At 34.1% G+C, this 21,243-nt stretch overlaps 1 protein-coding gene across 1 annotated transcript in view; it reads right to left on the bottom strand.

Annotated features, from left to right (window-relative positions):
• Positions 1–21,243, bottom strand: part of LOC306872740 (voltage-dependent T-type calcium channel subunit alpha-1H-like) — a 48,844-nt gene that overhangs the window by 14,695 nt on the left and 12,906 nt on the right. The window contains exons 6-19 of the mRNA XM_079421500.1: positions 20,609–20,701; positions 18,309–18,966; positions 13,042–13,391; positions 11,525–11,676; positions 11,255–11,440; positions 9,688–9,805; positions 7,655–7,810; positions 4,650–4,734; positions 4,366–4,553; positions 3,003–3,341; positions 2,716–2,816; positions 2,427–2,550; positions 1,378–1,446; positions 1,049–1,233 (exon numbers count right to left, since the gene is read on the bottom strand). Coding sequence (XP_079277626.1) covers positions 1,049–1,233; positions 1,378–1,446; positions 2,427–2,550; positions 2,716–2,816; positions 3,003–3,341; positions 4,366–4,553; positions 4,650–4,734; positions 7,655–7,810; positions 9,688–9,805; positions 11,255–11,440; positions 11,525–11,676; positions 13,042–13,391; positions 18,309–18,966; positions 20,609–20,701 — 2,804 coding nt within the window. The remainder of the gene's footprint in view (positions 1–1,048; positions 1,234–1,377; positions 1,447–2,426; positions 2,551–2,715; positions 2,817–3,002; positions 3,342–4,365; positions 4,554–4,649; positions 4,735–7,654; positions 7,811–9,687; positions 9,806–11,254; positions 11,441–11,524; positions 11,677–13,041; positions 13,392–18,308; positions 18,967–20,608; positions 20,702–21,243) is intronic.

The following is a 21,243-nucleotide window of genomic DNA, read 5'->3' on the forward strand; positions in this document are numbered from 1 at the left end:
GATACATTTTATTTTTTCACATGATCAAAATCAGGTCTGGTGAGATGCAGCTTGGTTTGAAGTGCAAATGAAGTGAATGAACTTTCAGTATATGAAATATCATTTACGTCTATTCCTTGTTACAAAACTACACTATATATCTCAAAAAGTATTGGGTCACCCCTTTCTAATGAACATGTTTGACTACTTTAGTAATTTCTATGAGTACAAACCTTAATATTTAAGCATATAATGATATTCTAGGGAATTGTGTGCTTCTAATTTTATAGCAATAGTTTGTACCCTTTTCTATTCTAACATGACAGTGCCTCTGTGTATAAGACACAGTTCAAAAAGACATGATTGATTCAGTCAGTGTGGAAGAACTTGACTGGTCTGCAGAAAGCCAAGTCCTAATCCCAGCTGAACACCTCTGGTGTGACTTTATATGCAGACCTTGAGTCAAAAACTCATCACCAAACACTTATGGAGGGCACTGTATATCATTATAAAATTGACAAAATTTGAAAGCTGAGACTTTGTTTCATATAAAAAACACAAAGTTCAGTAACATTTTGGATTGCTTGATAAATACAATGTTTAATGAACTTATGTTTTGTTCATGCATCACCTGAAAACAGAATACAAGCGTAGAATACAATATCTTGGTTCATCAAACTGAAGACTGATTCAGAATGAGAAATCGATATTGTCAGTCCAGCAGTTTCAGCACTGTTTCAGTCAACAACTTCGGCTCTCCAAAACTGTATCAGCCAAAACGAAAAATTCTCTTTCACCTGAATACTTTTGCCAAAATTGTGGTGCATCACCATTTCAGAAAATTGAAATCGAGTTGTATACACTACATTTATTGAGCATTTATGGAGTTCACCGGCTCTGGCCCCACTTTACTTTCATTATATTGTAAAAGAGCAGTGTGAACATTTTGTTTTCCTTGGAAGAAAGATGAGTGAACTACCCCTTTAAGAATATTACAACAGCTGACACTAGAGGACTTAATGTACACATTCATACACACCCACACACACACTTTCAATAAGAGTCTTACCTCAAGGGTCTTAGTGTTCTGAGCAGTCGAAGTACTCGCAGGATACCCAGGATTCTGTTCCCGCCAGAGGAGGCGAGAGAGACCAGGATGTCAACAATAGACACAAATACCAGCAGGCCGTCTAGAACATTCCAGCTGCTCTTCAGGTACGAGCCTGGACCAGCGTACAGCCCAAGAGAAACCACCTGAAACACCAACAACATAGTAATCATAATCACTATCATCAGCATGTCATAATTAAAATTTTATTAGTATATAAAAAGATATATATAAAAAATAAAACAACCAAACTAAAATGTATGCTTTTAAGAACACTGTATGTTTCCTACCTTCATAGTCATCTCAGCCACAAAGATCACAGTGAAGATGTAGTTAGAAACTTTAAGAAACATCCGCTCCTGTTAAACAAATACATAAATAATGAAAATGTCATTTAAAATAGCAAGAAATGCACCACATCCATTATAAAGACAGATCGCTTCCGTGCATGTGTTTACTATGCCAGAGCACGTTGACGCGTCACGTGCCGGCTGTTGTGAACGCGCTCAGGATAGTTGGACATTGCGGTGGATAATAAATTATATAAATACTGTTCAGTTTCTTGCACAAACCGATTGTTTTGTGTCTTGAGAACTCAATGTATTGTTACGATCCGCAGGGTTTAATTTGGTTTTGTCTGTATATGTTTTTTTGACTCTCAAAGCCGTGGGTCCCATTGACTGCCATTGTATGACTGACAGACTGCAAAGGTTTGAGTTAAAAATTTTCGTTTGTGTTCTACTAAGAAACCTACATCTTGGATGCCCTGGGGGTAAGCAGATAAACATCATTTTTTAAATTTTTGGGTGAACTATCCCTTTAAGAGCGTTTTCTACGAGTCATTTTACAAACGTTCGTTATTGTTTCACGTGCGTTTCCCAAACAATGCACGTAACAGAATCGCACGTAGCCCTGCTTTAAGTGCTACTTAGGAGTGCTAGGAGTTCTTTTGAAAAAACTTAAGCAGCACAACTAATTTCAGCAATGATAATAATGAGAAACGTTTCTTGAGCATCAAATCTGCATATTAGATTGATTTCTAAAGGATCATGTGACACTGAAGACTGTAGTAATAATGCTGAAAAAAAAAATCACAGGAATAAATTGCATTTTAAAATATAGAAAAATAGAAAACTTGTATTTTGAATTGAAATACTATTGCACAATATTACTGGTTTTGCTGTATTGTTTTAGTTAAATAAATGCAGCCTTGGTGAGAAAAAGAGACTTCTTTCAAAAATATAAATAAATCTTCCCGATCCCAAACTTTTGAACTTTTACATGCATATATAATAGAGCTTGATAATAGTGCTAGAATGAGTGTTGTGATGTTGTATACCGTGCTGTCAGGTTGGATGTCAGGTCTCTCTAGAGCAATTGTGATGCAGTTAAGGAAGATGAAAAACAGCACAATATGATCAAACATCTTATGAGTGATGACCTTTTGACAGCACATACGGAACCTGCAGAGAACGAGAGAGGAAGAGCCGAGTGAATAGAATACAAATGTGCAAGCACAGTTTTCATTATGTATGTGTATATATATATATATATGTGTATATATATATATATATATATATATATGTGTGTGTGTGTGTGTTTGGTTGGTCTGCTGTGTTGGCACTCACTTATTTTGGGGGGAAAATAAGTAAAGTGACCAATCCTCATGGTCTCTACACCACTGGGGTTTATATGGCTCCAACAGTCTCTTCAAAATCAGACACCAACTCTAAACATAAACATAATACCAAATAAAAAACATGCATAAGGAAAATAAAGAATAGAAATGTATATTTTCTAAAGAAAATATTAGCACATATAAAATTAATATTGGCAAAGAATATCTGATCTACGTGACTGATATACTGTAGCAGTATAATCAATAATAAAAAAATGATTAAATACAAGGCCCCACCTCCTCAAATTCATCATCATCTGCCCCCTGCGTGGACAGTGGATCGGGACGTGTTATGTTTGGAGAGGATGGATGCCCTCCATCTAATCTGCCGTTACACTCCAAATATGGGCGTGGAATCTGGAGGAGCTCTGGAAAATCAAACGACCCCAGACACGAAACTCCGCCCAGACTGCCAGTCCTGCTGGATTTCCCATCTTCTGATTGGCTGTAATCCATGCTGTCCTGTCCTGCTACTGAAAGCAACGACTCACGCTCTCTTGACTGAGCGCGTCTCATTAGACTGGGGGCGTGGCCAAGGCTGTTCCAACTGGAGCGGCGACTTCCCCAAAGGCTGGACTACAACACACACACACAAACTGAAGCTGATTATCACAGGATGCAACAACTGGTGTAGTATGGCAGAATTTTTTTTAAAAACAAATAAGTTGACACAGTAAATACAATAATAAGAGGGACAATATGAACAATTTATAACCACTTAGGTATGACAATTTAGCTCATATGGGACAACTGAATTTGATGGTTAATAATGAAACACTTTCATTTGATTTTAAAATGTAATTAAAAACTATTAATTATTGGCTGCTGTTATGGATGTCTATCAGACTTCAGGAATAAATAAATAAATAATATAAATATATCATGTTATATTATCTTTATCAAGAGATGATTAGGGCAACTGATATTATCATAGTAGAGCAGTAATTTATATAATTATTTTTTTAATAAAAAAAATAAAAACTACTATGATCAGTGGCCTTATATATAAAGTATAAGTCCACTGATCAAGCAGTTTTTTACATTTTTAATTATTATTTACATCTTTTAATTTTTTTGGTTATTCATGTGTGATTATATATGATTTATTTATATAGCTTTTGTTCTTTTTATTGATTACTTTATTAATAATATAAATATACAACATTATATATCTATATTATTAATAAATTAATAAAAATCACAAAAGCTTTTGTAATTTTTATTTATTGATTCATGCTTATTTGATTAGGTATTTTGTTATTTCCGTATCAAATATAACACAGCAGGTGAAGTTATAGATGTGCAGATGTTTTATGGTTCAATATATACACCAAAATTAAATTTAATTAATTAATTAATTAAATTAATTACACTCCAATTAAAAAAGGCAATAAAAACAATAAGATGCTATGGTAAAACCACATTAATGAAGAACAAGAAAAAAAAAATCCACGTTGAAAATTTGTGATGGATATTTGTTTGTAGTAAAAAGCCGTAAAAGGGATAATTATAATATGACTATATTTCAAAATATCAATTTAAATGTTTTGAGACGAATACTATTTGTGTAGGATTATGCATAATAGCATTTACTCCTCACCAGGGATCTCTGGTCATGGGGCTCGGTGGAGGTGTTGCTGTTGCGCCGTGATTGGCTGTAGATGTGTGACACCTCAGTTCTGGGTGTGGCATTGAGCTGCATGTGTGTGTTGTGAGGTGGCATGGATGCCCGAGGTTCCAGGTGTCCGTTGGAGATGGGCATTAATGTCTGCATTTTCATCTCTGATCCTAATAGCAACAAGAGATTAGAAAAAAGTAACAGTAAAGTAAACAGCTGTGCACAAACAAATACACACACACACACACACACACACACACACACACCTGAGTTCAGCAGTTCTATCAGTTTGTCCTCATCACCATAGTCAGACGACATGTCATCATCAGTGTCTGATCTGCTAGCATCACCCTAAAAGAGAAACAGAAATGACATTTAAAGGCTAAAATTTTGAATTCACAAGGCCAGCATAAATAAATGCAGAACAAACACAATTGCATTTGGTCTCTCAAGGGTATGCAACTGTCTACCTTCTAATCTCATGCTTAGTTAACTTAGTTGTCCTCGTCCTATTTCCTGCGAGTCATTGAACTTCCTCTTCCTATGCATTTATAATCAACATGAAACAGCATTCTGACCCACTCAAAAAGAATAATTCTCTAGAATTAAATTAGGAATTGACTTTAATGTGAAAAGTGGGCTTTAATACCAAAATGAACTAGTTCCTGGATGGGTTACGCCACACAAGCAATGGCCATTAAAATTAAATTTTTAATACTCAAAAATCTCCTGTGGTAAATATGTCAAAAATAAAGAGTGACTGAAAAAAGCGAAAAAGGGAGAGAAGAAGGAATGAATGAGAATCATGTATTATTTATAGTGCTGTCAAACGATTAATTGTGATTAATCGCATACATAATAAAAGTTTTTGTTTGAATAACATACGTGTGTGTTCTGTGTATATTTATTATGTATATATAAATACACACACATACAGTATATATTTTGAAAATATTTACATGTATTTACATGTCTATATTTATATTTATATTAATATAATTTATATTATATATATATATATATATATAATAAATAAATAAATATATATATATATATATATATAACATATTTTTTCTGAAATATATACATGCATGTGTGTGTATTTATATAAACATAATAAATATACACAGAACACACACGTATGTTATTCAAACAAAAACTTTTATTTTGGATGCGATTAATCGTTTGGCAGCACTAATTATTTATTAATTTATACTTTACATTTTTTTTCTTTCGATATAGTGTGATTCATGTAAGTGACTAGATATGATTTATAAATTCATTTATATAGTTTTTGTATTTTTATTTATTGATTTATGCATATTGAGTTAGATGAGTTCTGTTTTGCTTATGTTTCGATATTAAACAAAAACTAAAATAAAAAAATAAGAAAAGCAATAAAAACAATGAGTCTACAGTGAAACCACTTTTAATGAAGAAAACATTTCATGTGCATGTTTGTTTTTAAGATTCCATGCTTAAAATTTGCAATGAATATTCATGTCTGATGTAAAAAAAGGGGATAATTCTAATATTTTCTTTGTGTTGTGATCAATACTGTTTGCATAGGGGAAACAAACCTGCAAGTAACTTTATCTTTACATGCATTTAAATCAACATGAAATAGCATTCAGACCCATTTTACTTCTATAAGCAAACAAACAAAAGCCATTGAGATTTACTCATTTAGACTCCAAAATCTCCTGTTGTAAATACATGAAAAAATAAAAAGTATTGGAAAAAGGACCAAAAAAGCAGGAATGAACGAGAATCCGCAATATCCAGCAATAACAACCGGAAAAGTGTGTATTGTGTGAGTAGGTAAAGTGTCCAGTGTGTGTGTGTGTGTGTGTGTGATATTTGTACCTTGCGGACAAAAGAGAGAGATAAAAGACAGAGAGGGAAAAAAAGGAACAACAGAAGGTTTGAGTGAAAGCGTTTTCCTATGAAACACATCATCACACCAGCTGCAGCTCAGCGTCTGTGCTTATACACGGCATGAGTCTCATCTACATGAAAATTACACACACAAACCAAACATACACCAATCCACACAATCAATCTCTTTGATGTGACACCAATAACGAAAGGAAACAAGAGTGTGTTTTTCTTCATTTCCATGCGTGCTCAAAGGAAACCCCTTTTTTCAGGGTGTGCATAATGGATACTGTGCTGTAATTGAGTTACAGTGTAATAATTCTAGTTCTCTGATAGCATCTTACTCTTAACATGAAAAATTCCCTCTTGCAAATTCAATTAAATGCAATATGGCCACATCTAATTCAGTCGTGCAGATGTTGCAAACTAGAAGAAGTAGTTTCAGCGATCTGTTAGTAACAGTAGTAGCCCCCCCAAAATGTAGAGACTTAAAGGAGGTGAGTTTGTTTCTTCATCAGAACAGATTTAGAGAAATTTAGCATCGCTTACTCACCAGTGGATCCTCTGCAGTGAATGGGTGCCATCAGAATGAGAGACCAAACAACTGATAAAAACATCACAACAATCCACAAGTAATCCACACCACTCCAGTCCATCAGTTAACATCTTGGTGGAGTGAAAAGCTGCATGTTGGTAAGAAAAAACAACCTTGATTAAGGTCCATTATAACATTTCTTCCAGTGAAAGTCCATCCATCCCCTGTTGTCTCTCACATCAAAATCCAAAGAGATATTTGTTTACAACTTTCTGGACTGTTTTCACTTATAAATGGGCTTGATCGGTGCATATTTCTCTCCTGATTCAGACAAGACGACTTTTTCACTGGACAAAGCAACATTATGAATAGAGGACTCATATTTTAGATAAAAGCAATGGTTTGAAGTTAAAAATGCCTTAATGATGGATTTGTTTATTTTAAGCAGATTTTCCCTTCACAAAACATTAATTGATGGACTGGAGTCACGTGGATTATTGTGATGTTTTTATCAGCTGTTTGGACTCTCGTTCTGACGGCACCCATTCACTGCAGAGGATCCATTGGTGAGCAGGCGATGTAATGCTACATTCCTCCAAATCTGTTCTGATGAAGAAACAAACTCCTTTAATTCTTAGATGGCCTAAGGGAGAGTAAACTTTCAGCGAATTTCCATTTTTTGGGGTGGAACTATTGCTTTAAGCCAAAATGTACAGTCTCACTGCATTAGATACAAAATATCAAAGGAGCTGGTATTTATTTTAAAGAAAGATATTACAAGCACACTTTTCAAGCAAAACATTTCAAGAAAAAACATATACTGTACTGTAGTCCCTAGTCCAACATCTGACATCTTACCTCAGCTTGAAAGCCCTCTACTAAGATGGCAACCAGTAAATTGAAGAGGACGTAATTCCCAAAGGTCATCAAGGCCACAAAGTACAGAGCCGCCCAGGGGGAGGTGGAGGCCATGCCGTTATACAGAACCACATTCCAGTCCTCCTGGGTCAAAATCTGTAGAGACACAGGATAACTGTTAGCACAAATTGGTGATTGATAGCACAAATATCACATTTTAAACTACTGTCTTACATTATGAGTAGGTAAACACTGTAGCATTACTGTAGTTTATTGCACCAATAAACACCAACCTTTGTCTAAATGCTATTAAACACATCAAAATGTTATTTATTGATTACAACAACACATCTATGTGTACAACATACCTTGAAAAAAAATAGTATTTTGGTTATAACGATTAATGGTTATAACGATTAACATTAAAAACCAAAACTGAAAAAAAAACATTTTAAGTAATTAATGTGCATGACTAAGACATTTTATGCCAAATTATTCTGACTTCAGTGAACCTACCTGAATTACAATATTAAATCTACATTGATATAATAATAATAAAATAAAACCAAAATAATAAAATGATCATTTAAAAAACAACATAAATATTAGTAATTTTTACTTTTGTTGTTGTATTTTAATTACAACACAAATTACAAGTTTGTCCAGAATAAAAATGTATTTTCTTTCAAAATATATGCATTTCCACTAATATAATATTAACATTATTCTTACTACATCAAACCTATTAGACTTACAATATTTAATCTACAATTATTAATTATATTTCATCACCACCACCACCAACAACAATAAGAATAATTATTGCTATTATTATACAGAATTTAATATATACGTACTATTAATTATATAATAATAGTAATAACACTTTGTGTGTATTTATTATTATTATTATAAACAAGTAAAACAAATGTAGCCTTTTAAAAAAAAAAAATATTAAATTCAACTGCTAGTTTGTTTTTTCTTCACTCCAGCACATTTCACACAGACATCCACAACAGAACCTGAACTCATCTCTGGCTCTTCTTGCAGACTGATTTAGAACAGAGGAAAAACAGCAGGTTCAGTCTGGAGTTTATATTTTGCTTACAAACGTGCACACACACACACACACACACACACACACTCCCACCCACACCGACAGAAATAGAGATTTAGGGAAATTAAAGGCTCCCGGCACCAAAGAAACCCTGATTCTGATGACTTCCCTCAGGGCCTGGACTTAATACAGCACTGTATCAGTATTTGCACAAGTGTCACCCCCAGTGACCTCATCACACTACCCAATACTGCAGGGAGAGGGCTGATGACCTCATCATGTCTGCAATAATATAGGGTAGGTTTCCATGACCTCAGCAATTTCAACTCTGACACAATTTGTAGAAGTTTAAATAATCCCAGTCTTAAAAGTACAACTGACACACACACAAACACATTCATTCATATACAGCAAACCTGAGCCGCTGCCTAATAGACAGAGATGACCACAAGCAGATTAGTGCACTTAGCCGTATACAAAAATGTAGCTTTGCATAAATACTTTACAAACAATAATATAACAAATTATTTAAATAATCACAAATATATAAATGTACAGCTTCGGAAATGGCTGTTTTGCTCTGACATCCAAGGATTTGTTACTTCATTTAGGGGAGGCTAAATACCCACAATCCCCTGCCTCAGCATTTTTGCAAAATGCTGCTGTTTCCACATCGAGGAGTGAGTATTTAATCAAAACTTGCCTCTGAAGACTAAAAATGCTATTTCTGGATTTCAAATGAATACAAGCCTCTGTAAGATTTAGTGACCTGCAAACTCCCGGTGGTCAGCAAAATGTGCGGATTTCAGGAACAGCAGCTTCAGAAACTAGTTTTGCAGTGTTTTATCTTTCATTAAAGAGGACCTTTGTTACTTAAGCACATAAAAGCAGTTCACCCTGAAGTATTTCTACTTGTTAACAGAATATAACATCCATCTATTGCTTATTAAAGAGTTCATAGGGACAATCTTCTGACCTGGAACACGGTGACGATGGCCCAGAGAAGTGAGTCAAAGTTCTTCCTGTCCGACACAGTGTCTCCATTCTCCAACCGCAGCGTAAACTTACACCCAAACAGATGCATTCCCAATATACTACAACACAGAAGACGAGATAAAAAAAGGGAGTGACAGACATGAGAAAAAGTTGCAAAACTAAAAACATATACTGCTTGAAATGTAAGAATATCAGGGTTATTCCTAGGTGACAGTGACATTTGACTCCAACTTACAGCCGATATAATAATGATTATAATACAGTAATTAAAATCCCATTCATTCCCATTACATTTTAATGTGTTATTAACAAAGAAATAAAACAATTTAGCTTTTATTGAAACTAAAATATCATACTTTCACTATAAAATGTATTTATTTTCCAAAAATATGTAAAAGGACGATACGGGCTAGTTATGGAAGACATTGACCATTAAGGTACACTAAAGGTGAATAAATATTTTTATGATTACTTGACTTTATTATCATTAACTACAATTAAAGCTATTATAAAACAATCCTTACTTAAAATAAAATAAACAAAAAAGAAAATATAAAATTAACGGTAGCGATTGACAATAGGGAACACATATTGACTATTAAGAGTTTTCCCTCAATAGACTCCTGCTTATTAATAGTTAGTAAGGTGGTTGATAAGTTTAGTTATGGGGTGGATTGAGGGAACTAAAATATGGTCATGCAGAATATGCGTTTATAGATATTAATAAACAGCCAATATGCTAGTAATATGCCTATTAATTAGCAACTAGTTAATAGTGAGAATTAGACCTTAAAATAAAGTCAATTCAAAATATTAACAAAAAATAAAACAGTATATCAATGTATTAAATAGCACTGCGTACATTAATCACAAAATCGCTGTGATGGGATTGAAATAATGAAATGTGACCATGGACCACAAAACTGTGTGGTCCAGGGTCCAAAGTGTAATTTTATTTTAAATTGAGATTTCTACATCATCTGAAAGCTGAATAAATAAGCTTTCCATTGATGCATGGTGTTATGATAGGATAATATTTGGCCGAGACGCAACTATTTGAAAATCTGGAATCTAAGGGTGCAAAAAAATCTAAATACAAAACGAAATCAAAATACAATAGAAAATCGCCTTTAAAGTTGTCCAAATGAAGTTCTCAGCAATGCATATTACTGATCAAAAATTAAGTTTTGATACATTTACAGTAGGAAATTCATTAAATATCTTCATGGAACATGATCTTTACTTAATATCCTAATGATTTTTGGCATAAAAGAAAAATCAATAATTTTGACCCATACAATGTATTTTTGTCTATTGCTACAAATATACCCCAGCGACTTAAGACTGGTTTTGTGCTCCAGGGTCACAAATAATGTTGTGCTCTGAGTTCACTTTTTAAAATGAAATGAACGACCAATCATATTCCTTCAAAAGTACTGAAAAACCAACTGGGAAATAACAAACATACTATAGTATATCCAGTACGACTCATTTGCTTTCAGTCAGTACTCTTATTCTTGTATGGAACAACTTTCATACATACATACCTAAAGATGAAGATGAAGAGCATCAGCAGCATGCAGAAGGTGGCCACATTGTCCATGGTCTTCATCAGTACCACCAGCTGCCTGCGCAGAGCCGGGAGGAACCGCACCAGCTTAAGCACCCTGAGCAAACGAAACGTCCGCAAAACAGAAAAGCCTCCATCCGCTTGTCCGACGATCTCACACACACTGTCAAACCCAACAGATGGAACATGAATGGTCAAAATACACAGTAATTACAACAAACATAAAGCAAACAGAATAGCACAGAACCTGATGATAACGATGATCCCGTCAAAGATATTGTAGAGGTTGCTGATGTAGCCGAACAAACCGCAGGCCGAAAGCTTCAAGAGCATCTCTAACGCAAACAAACTAGTGAAGACAATATTACTGATCTCCAACACGTCTGTCAGCTCATCCGGCTGAAAGAGAGAACGAATATACAATATTAGTCCACTTTTATGTGATACTTCATATACCAATGTATATTTATGTGAATCTGTATGTCTACCAGACGAAAAAAAAGCACACTTCTTCTCAACAGGTCATGTGATCTGAGGTATTCACATCTGTAACACATACGCTGCTAGCACGAATGTATACAAAAGCTAAACTACAGTGTTGTTGCTGTCATGACATTATATTTATGCTTCGCCTCTTTCTCTCCATGAGGCTTTATTTCTTGGCGAGGAAGAGCAGGCGAGCGCTGTTATTAACCGTGTCTACTGTAATGTAAATAATCATTTCCCTGGCAACAGTGTGAATGTCCTCTGCCTCAAACCGGTTAATCTCAGACTCCTCTCAGTCTCACACAGACACACTAATCCTAACCAAGGGGGTTAATTAAATGCAATATGAGCTAAAAACAAGCATAGAATCACACCGCAAACACAGTGCTGTGGGATCATGTTGTGTTACAATGAGTGTTTTTGACACCGGGGAATTCTTTGTATGTGCCAGCAAAAACCAGACACTAGAGGAAAACGGTATTGCTCAAAGTCACAATTTCATTATAGGGATTCATTATGGGTGCTTCTCCTATATGTCAATATGTTTCTTCCTCTTACATATTAGATGTTAAGCTTACCTGGAGAAAATATTCTGGATTTAAAAAAAAATATATATATACATATAATCCATTTGAATTAGGCCAACATGAACGTTTTGGTCACAAACAAATTGCAATGCAAACAAAGGCAATGGATTCAGATCCAAAGTGACACAGACACATTGGAAATTGCAAGCGTTATTATTTTTTAATCTAACATCATCCATCCATTTAATTACATAATTTATTTAAGTACTCAACTAAAGCTTAGTCCTCATTTTCAACTGGAACAAATCCCTTTAAACATAATATTTCTCTTTAAAAAATTGCTACTCCTACTCCTACAACTAATATATTATTATTATTATTATTATATGTTCAAAAGGATTTATTCTGGTGATGCTGTATTGAAAATAAGGATTACGCTTTTGTAGAGTATTATATTAAATAATAATAATAAGTATTATTATTATAATAATAGCTTAATTTAATTTAGTGTAAAAGTTTTCCTCTTTTAATTTTGGTTTATTTAAATACTTTTATAATTAAGTTACACATTTTTATGTTGGTGTATACAGCATAGGCAAATCTGGGTAGTTTGTGAAACTGTTGAGACCTCTTTTAAAACTCAGCAGACATATGTGGGATTACTAGAAAATCACTGGTGTTTATTAGAAACAACTCAGATGTTAATGAATCTAATTTGTGAGGTGTGTGTAAATGAGTGTATTATTTTCACCTGCTCATGGTACTCCACTCCCATGCTGAGTGTATTGATAAGGATTGCTATCATTATCCCTCTGTTGAAGTACTTGCTGTCCACAATCCGCCTCAAAACGGCTCTGGCATAATGAACACACATACACACACAGTTCTCTTTCCCAGACTCCTTTTCATCCAAATCCTGGTTTCTTTTGCTCTGTTCTGAGCTGATGTCTGGCCCCTGTTTCTCTGGGTCCGATTCACTGTTGGAGTCGCAATTAACACCATCGCCTTCCTGGGCGCAAATTGGACAGGAGGACGACTCTGAAGACACCAGTCCCACCCTTCTGTCCACACACACACTCGAGCACGTGCCCGGATACACACCTGCAGTGAAGGACGACAGTTTTTAATATCACACACAGGAAGGCTGGGGCTAGATGTCTCAAAAACTGTCCAATTTACACAAATGCTACAATGTTTCCTAATGTGTCTATACAGAAACTGATTGTCAAAAATAAATCCAACTCTCCAACCTAATCTACAGTAGTTGTGTAATAAACCTGGTATTGTGTTTTACGAATATTGTTGGTTGTAACAAATTGTTTTTGTAAGCTGCTTTGTATGAAAGCATCTGAGGAATGCATAAATGTAAACGTAAAATGTAAATGTTCACTGCAGTAAATATTGAGACAACTAGCCCCAGCCTCTCTGTTACATAAAATATTTTTGTGATATAACCAGATAATTAGGCAATCCAGCGATGCATTAGTGACCTGATTACAGTTTACAACACTGTGATTTGCTTTAATAATAGTGATCAATACTGTCTCTCTTGCATAATCATGGCAAAATCTGTCTGCATCTGCCTTTTGAGACCCATTTGCTGTGCCTGAGCTTAGATTATCTCTTACATGAAGTTCCCAATGTACATGATTCACATATTAGTTGATCATTTCAAATATATGGTATATTAACTGATCATCAAACCCAGTGAAAAGGGAATATGTAGAGGACTCTGTGAGTAATTTTTTAAATCATAATTCGACACCAATTCTTTAATTATCCTAATGGGATCAAACTAGATTTTATAGTTTTTAGTGTTAACCATTTACTGTTTTTGTCACCGCTGTTATTGTGTTGGAATAGTGGGAGCTATAGGATTTTTTCAAACTGTTGTGAAATTAAATGCTACTGGCTTTCTAAAAGGTGTCTGGTAGCACTTTACAACAAGGTTCATTAGTTAACATTACACTGTAAAAACTTAAAACTGCCAACTTAAAATTTTAAGGCAACCAGCTTCAGCAGATTTTTGAGTTCTCTCAACTTATTTTAGTAGGAGATTCTCAACTTTTTGTTGTATAAACTTAAAATAACAAGTTGAGAAAACTCAAAAATCTGCCGAAGCTGGTTGCCTTAAAATTTTAAGTTGGTTCAACTTTTTTTTACAGTGTATTTAACTACATTAATTAACATGAACTAAGAATGAACAATAATTTTACAGAATTTATTAATCTTAGTTAATGTTAATTTCAGCATTTACTAATGCATTATTAAAATCACGAGTTGTGCTTGTTAACATTAGTTAATGCACTGCGAACTAACAAACAATGAACAAACAATGAACGACTGTATTTTTTATTAACTAACATTAACAAAGATTAATAAAGAGTGTAATAAATATAGTGTTCAATGTTCGTTCATGTTAATTAATACATTAACTAATGTTAACAAATGACACCTTATTGTAAAGTGTTACCAGGTGTCCCAACAAACAATCAGTTTTAGTAAAAAAACGCACTACCGCTCAAAAGTTTGGGGTCAGTAATATTTTTTTTAAAAGAAATGAATATTTTCATTAAGCAAAGATGCATTCAATTGATCAAAGGTGACATATTTTTTAATTGTTACAGGTTGTTGACGAAGGGTAACCTTACCACAAGTTGTATGATATCTGGGTTACAAATTGCAGTCTGTTACTGAATACAGATTACGTGATGAAAACTGTAGTTAGTAACGTGATCTAGATTACTAATTTCAGGTAATGTAATCTGAATACTTTAAAGATTAGCCTACTTTTAGATTACTTTTTGAAAATCAAACTTGTTATAAATTTAAGAATAAACGTACCATGAAGTGGGCTTTGTGAGTTGATAAAAAGCAAATGATTAATTAAATCATAAAAATGTTAAATCAAAATGATTTAAATACTTAACACTAAAAACAAAAATATTTTATTTGTTTACCTGAATGTCAATGCATGAGATAACTGCAAACATTGCAAATGTGGTGTTAAATAATTTGAAATATTAACTTTCTTACAGATATTTCAAGTAAATATTTTATCTTAAATGCAATTGCACAGAAGTGTGGGTGAGGATGTACTTTACCTACAGGATGCTGAAACGAATCAAAGTTATGAATACATTTAGACCAAAATGTTGAAAAAACCCAAGGCTTCCTCACCAGGTAATTTCAGGCAAAAGTCAAGAGGCCCAAAAATAATGAATAGACAGAGTGTGAGTTTGTTCAGACGGTTCCCTCAATTCAATTTGGAATTATTAGGGCATGTCAAGTGCGCAAAGCCAAGAAAAAAATTTAAGAATTCCATTATCTACGTTATTAAGTTAAAACCCCAGAGACAGAATTTACTCTTAATCCACAAACTCAAAGTTGAATTGCAGCAGGGCCAAAACAATTCACTTTGTGCACAGAGACTGCAATATTTGTACTTGATGTGTTTTATGTACAGTGGCCCCAAAACGTATTTGTACCTTTAAGCCACAATTCATATAGCTCATACTTTATTTTGATAGCCCACTTTAGACATTCTACTAAGTATAAGTAACTTTGTAACTACATGTCAAACTGCAGTTAATTTGCAACTACATGTCAGCTAAATATATTTTGAGTATTAGTAGACTATTAGTTTAGGGTTAGGGTTAGTAGAATAACTTGGCAATACATGCAAAGTTGGCTTGACTATATTTGATTTTTCTGATGTGCGACCTATATCCAATATCTGCATTCACAATACACACATGGTGAAACAACCCAGGGTATATGTATTGACATGGTTGCCAGTTCTACATAACAAAAACCAGCCCAGTTGTGTTTTTCTGGGGTTTTGAGTGCTTCCCCTCTGTCGAAATAGCAGGGGGAGAGATTGTTTTAACCTGCAGATAAAAAAACAACAACCCATGGCAATAGTGTAAAAGTAGTCCAATTCCACAGGAAAACCACATTGACAGGGGAATATCCGATCTGTCTGCTTACATGGCAGACGCAAATGCACATATCTGAGTCATATCAGATTTATTTCCACATATGAATAAGGCCTGAAAATTATCTGAGAATATTGGAATCCAAGTGCTTTTTTCGTGCTTACACGTTTGTGGGTCATTTCCGATTTGTGCAATGTGGGAGGAGAAGATCGGAATTGGGTTGTTTGAACCATTTAATGTAAAAGTGTCTTTATCGTCAGTTGAATGCCAATCAAAATAAAGTGTTAGCAGATAGCAAGCAGACAGTCTACTAATACTCTACTCACTGTTAGTTGACAAGTAGTTTTCGTTACTTACTTATACTTACTTATAGGATTAGTTCACTTCCAGAATAAACATTTCCTAATCATTTACTCACCCCCATGACATCCAAGATGTTCATGCCTTTCCTTCTTCAGTCGAAAAGAAATGAAGGTTTTTGAGGAAAACATTCCAGGATTTCTCTCATATAGTGGACTTCAATGGTGGCCAAAGGGTTGAAGGTCTAAATTATAGATTCAATGCAGCTTCAAAGGGTTCTACAGGGTTCTACACATCCCATCTGAGGAATACGGGTCTTATCTAGCAAAACGATCAGAGATTATCTAAAAAAAAAAAAAGATATATATATATATATATATATATACACACACACTATATTGCCAAAAGTATTGGGTCACCCCCTTCTAATGAACATGTTTGACTACTTTAGTAATTTCACCAAACACCAATGACTTGTATAGACACTATAAGGACAAAAGTGTTGGGACACCCCCTTCTTTAGAACAGAAAAAGGCACTAACAAAACTGTGGTAACAAAGATGGAAACATAATTCATGTATTCAAAAATTGTATTTCCATCTCTGTTGCAACAGTTTTGGACGTGTCTAAAATTATAGTACCCTTATGTACAAGTCATTGGTGTTTGGTCATTTTCTCCTCTAATCTCAAAATTGTCTGACATTGTTGTTTTACCCTTTTTTTTCCGTAAAGGGCGATTGACTTCCTTTGCACGTTCCCTTTGTAAACACATTTATAGTACATTATATGTAGTCATTTAGCAGACGCTTTTAACCAAAGCGACTTACAATTAAGGACAATGGAAGCAATCAAAATCAACAAAAGAGCAATATTCAAGTGTTATGACGAGTCTCAGTTAGCCTAACGCAGTACACGTAGCAAGGTTTTTTTTTTATTATATAATAAATAAAAAGAAAACAGATAGAATATAAAAAGAATAGAGCAAGTTAGTGTCAGAGGCTTGTTTTTGCTTTTTGTTAATTTTATAATAAATAAAAAGAAAATAAATAGATAGAATACAAAAAGAATATAGAAGCTAGTGTTATTATTATTATTTTTAAATAAAACAATCAGTAAATGAATAGATTCCAAGTCTAAAAGGGGCAAGTGTTTTTTTAAAGAATAGAATTAGAATAGAGAGTGCTAGAGTTAGAGGGTCAAATAAAGATGGAAGAGATGTGCTTTTAGTCTATTCTTGAAGATGGCTAAGGACTCGGCTGCTCGGATTGAGTTGGGCAGGTCATTCCACCAGAAGGGAACATTTAATGTAAAAGTCAGTGAAAGTGATTATTGAAAAATTGAAAATTAATTGAAAAAAAAATCGAAAAATTTGAAACACTGGGTCAGTACTTCTGCCTAAGTCACGCATGACCTTTCCAACGTGACTATGTAATGCGCGAGGTTGAGCTAGTGCAAGAAGAGCATTTGAGGTTAAAATTTTTTAGAAAATGACCAATCGTTTCGCTAGATACTGTAAGACCCTTATTCCTCAGTTGGGATCGTGTAGAGCCCTTTGAAGCTACAATTTGGACCTTCAACTCATTGATTCCCCTTTAAAGTCCTAGAATGGATTCCTCAAAAACCTTAATTTCTTTTTGACTGAAGAAAGAAAGACATGGACATCTTGGATGACATGGGGGTGAGTAAATTATCAGCATTTTTTTTATTCTGGAAATGAACTAATCCTTTAATATATAAATGCAATTGCACTAGATAAAATACAGCTCATCCATGTTCTTACCGTGCTGCAACTTAATAGTATCATGGTATCCACTACAAACGGAGATCTTCCTGCCATAGAGTCCATGATGGAAAGCCGGTGCTTTGACTCCACCTGTCGAGCGTGAGCGAGTATGTGAGTTTGTGTATAGTTTGGAGGGCAGGATCGTGGGATAGTTCATACCGAGCCTCAAACCCTTTAGATTTTGTAGTGCAAGAGGGAGCGATGGGGTCTTTTTGGAACTCTGAGCATCTCTATCGAGATGAAGGGCTTTCATTTCTATGCCATTGCTGATGCATTGTTGATCCTGATGGGGATGATGATAATGCAGCATACAGTATTGGGTCGGATCCATCTTTGTCCCATTGTCACTCCAATATCTATTGGTCCCGCCCACTGAGAGGGAGCTGGTAGGATTGGCCACAGCCTTATGTCTCTTGTGGCACAATTCTCCAAAGAGGCGTGCGGCATGTCGGAAAAGTTTGCGGCAAACATGGACGAGGTATTTCAGCATTTCTTCGTAGCAGGATCCCGGTTCGGCCAGGCTAGCTAAGGTGGATTCGTTACTACGAAAGCGTGCCCGCTGCTCCTGCATCAGCTGATTCTCACGTTGTTTGGTCTCGGAGAACTGTGTTGCTATGACAACGAGGCACAGGTTGATCATGAAGAAGGAGCCTACCTGTGGACAAAACAAAATATGAGTATACAACAGAGATATTGCAAACAATAGTCCAAAAACATTGCAGGATTACGAGGTACCTAGTATTTCTTACATTTCATGACCTTGACAGTCTGTTCAACAATAATATTGTGATTTGTAAACTTAAAGAAAAGCTACAAAACAATTTACTCTCAGAAATGACTAAAATTCACAAATAACTACAAAGAACAGCAAGTAACTCATTGCATTAAATGTGACATTTTGAAATAGAAGGATTGAAATAATAATTCTACTGTAATTCCTGTAAAACATAATCCAATAATGATTGTTTTATTTACAACTATGAAAAATATTTTTTTGTATCACTTCTGAAGGATTGTCTAAAAAATGTACTTACTGTACACTACCAGTCAAAAGTTTGGGGTCAGTATTTTTTAAAATTGTTATTATTATTATTTTTTCACAAAAATATTAAGCAGCACAAATGATATTAAATGTTATTACACTGTCATTAAGCAGCAAAATTCTTACTATTTATTATTAACATAATAAATTTTTCTTGAGCAGCAAATCAGCATATTAGAATGATTTCTGAGGAATTGAAAACACTTAAGATTGGAGTAATGATGCTGAAAATCACAGGAAATTAAAAAAATATATATATATTTAAATAGAACAGTTATACTAAAATGTAATCACATTTTACTATTTATAATAGTAAAAAATATGAGTAAATTATATTTTATTTTTACTAAATTATATTTTATTTTTAGTATTTCTGTTTGACTGTATTTCTGATCAAATAAATGCAGCTTTGATGAACATAAAACAACAATAAATCTTCCTAATTTTTTGAACAATAGTTAAAGCATAGGCTATTTTAAAGGGAAACATTTTATTTTATTATTATTATTTTCTAATTAGCAAAAGTAGTTTTTCTGAGTAAGTAGATTTACATATTTTAGTCATTTTTTTGTAAAGTAATACTGATTAAAAGTTACAAAAAAGTTTTCAGATTTAAGTACATGTGAAAAAAAAGTTGTAAAATCAAGAGTCGAACATTTTCTTAAATATTTTTAATCCATTTCATGCACAAACTGTGCAAATCAACCTGTATAAACACAATTTTGTCCTGTGTTTTAAAGTTGCTAGCGCACACCAAACTAAAAAATGTTAGCAGAAATGTAGCACTTAATTTAGCTGCAGATGATTTAATAGTTGCTTATACAGTGTAGTTGTTACTGATCACTAAACTTGGTTGTACTTGATTATTGGTCAAAACAGAAGAATGTTATTTGAAATTCAGTAAGACAGAAAATTATAATTGATTTTAATACAATAATGACCATTAAATATGTACATTTAAGGTCTAAGATTGTATAAAAATTATGATTTTCTTTTTAGAAATGTAGTACTTATAATAACTCAGTAGGTTTCTTAAGTCCAAGCATTCAGTTTCAATATTGCTCAATTACAAGTTTCTTAGAAATGATGACTGAATTTTCATCTCTTTAAGTATTGTTATCAAGTAAAATTACTCGAGTAAATTACACAGCTGATGATAGCAAAAGCCATTTCCATGCAACTAATGAAAGCAGAGACTCCAGCAGAGGTTAAAAGAGAGTAAGATGTACCAGTTAATTCATTACTGTGCACTTACAATGATAAGAAAGATGAAATAGATGAAGTTGTAAAAGGAATGCGCATCCATGACATAGTACATGATATCCACCCATCCCTCTAACGTGATGACCTAATGAGAAAACACAAACAGGATTACACAGGTTACGACATCCACCATGCACGTAATCCTTAAAATACAGTCCTTCTATCAAGTGCCAAAACACAAAGGACATCTTCAGATACCGTTCATCGCTTCCACAAAACTAGGTCAGGAAACTCCATGGAATGATAAACGTCACACTGTGGTCAATCGGATTACTCAGAAACCTGATAAATGTCCGTGTCCATTCCCAATCAGGTTACTAAAGAATATGATAAATATAGTTGCCCTATAGATTAGATTAGAATGGAACATGATAAAACTTGATTTCCTAGGACAGGTAAGTTGGTTATCGATGTAAGAGGATTCACTCTCGCTTGTAGCCCCTAGCAACCATTCACTTCATTTTCTGACTCTGGAACTAGGTGTCTCTCGGCGCCAAAAGGATATGTGAGGATGAAAAATATCCCCGCCTGCTAGACTGAATATATACTCAGCGAAAATTTTAATGAACAACTTGGAGTGGATTTCTGACACACATTCAACCGAGTAGAAAAAAATAATAATTCTTG

This window comes from Barbus barbus (genome assembly GCF_936440315.1).
Source record: "Barbus barbus genome assembly, chromosome: 7".
NCBI classification, from domain to species: domain Eukaryota; kingdom Metazoa; phylum Chordata; class Actinopteri; order Cypriniformes; family Cyprinidae; genus Barbus; species Barbus barbus.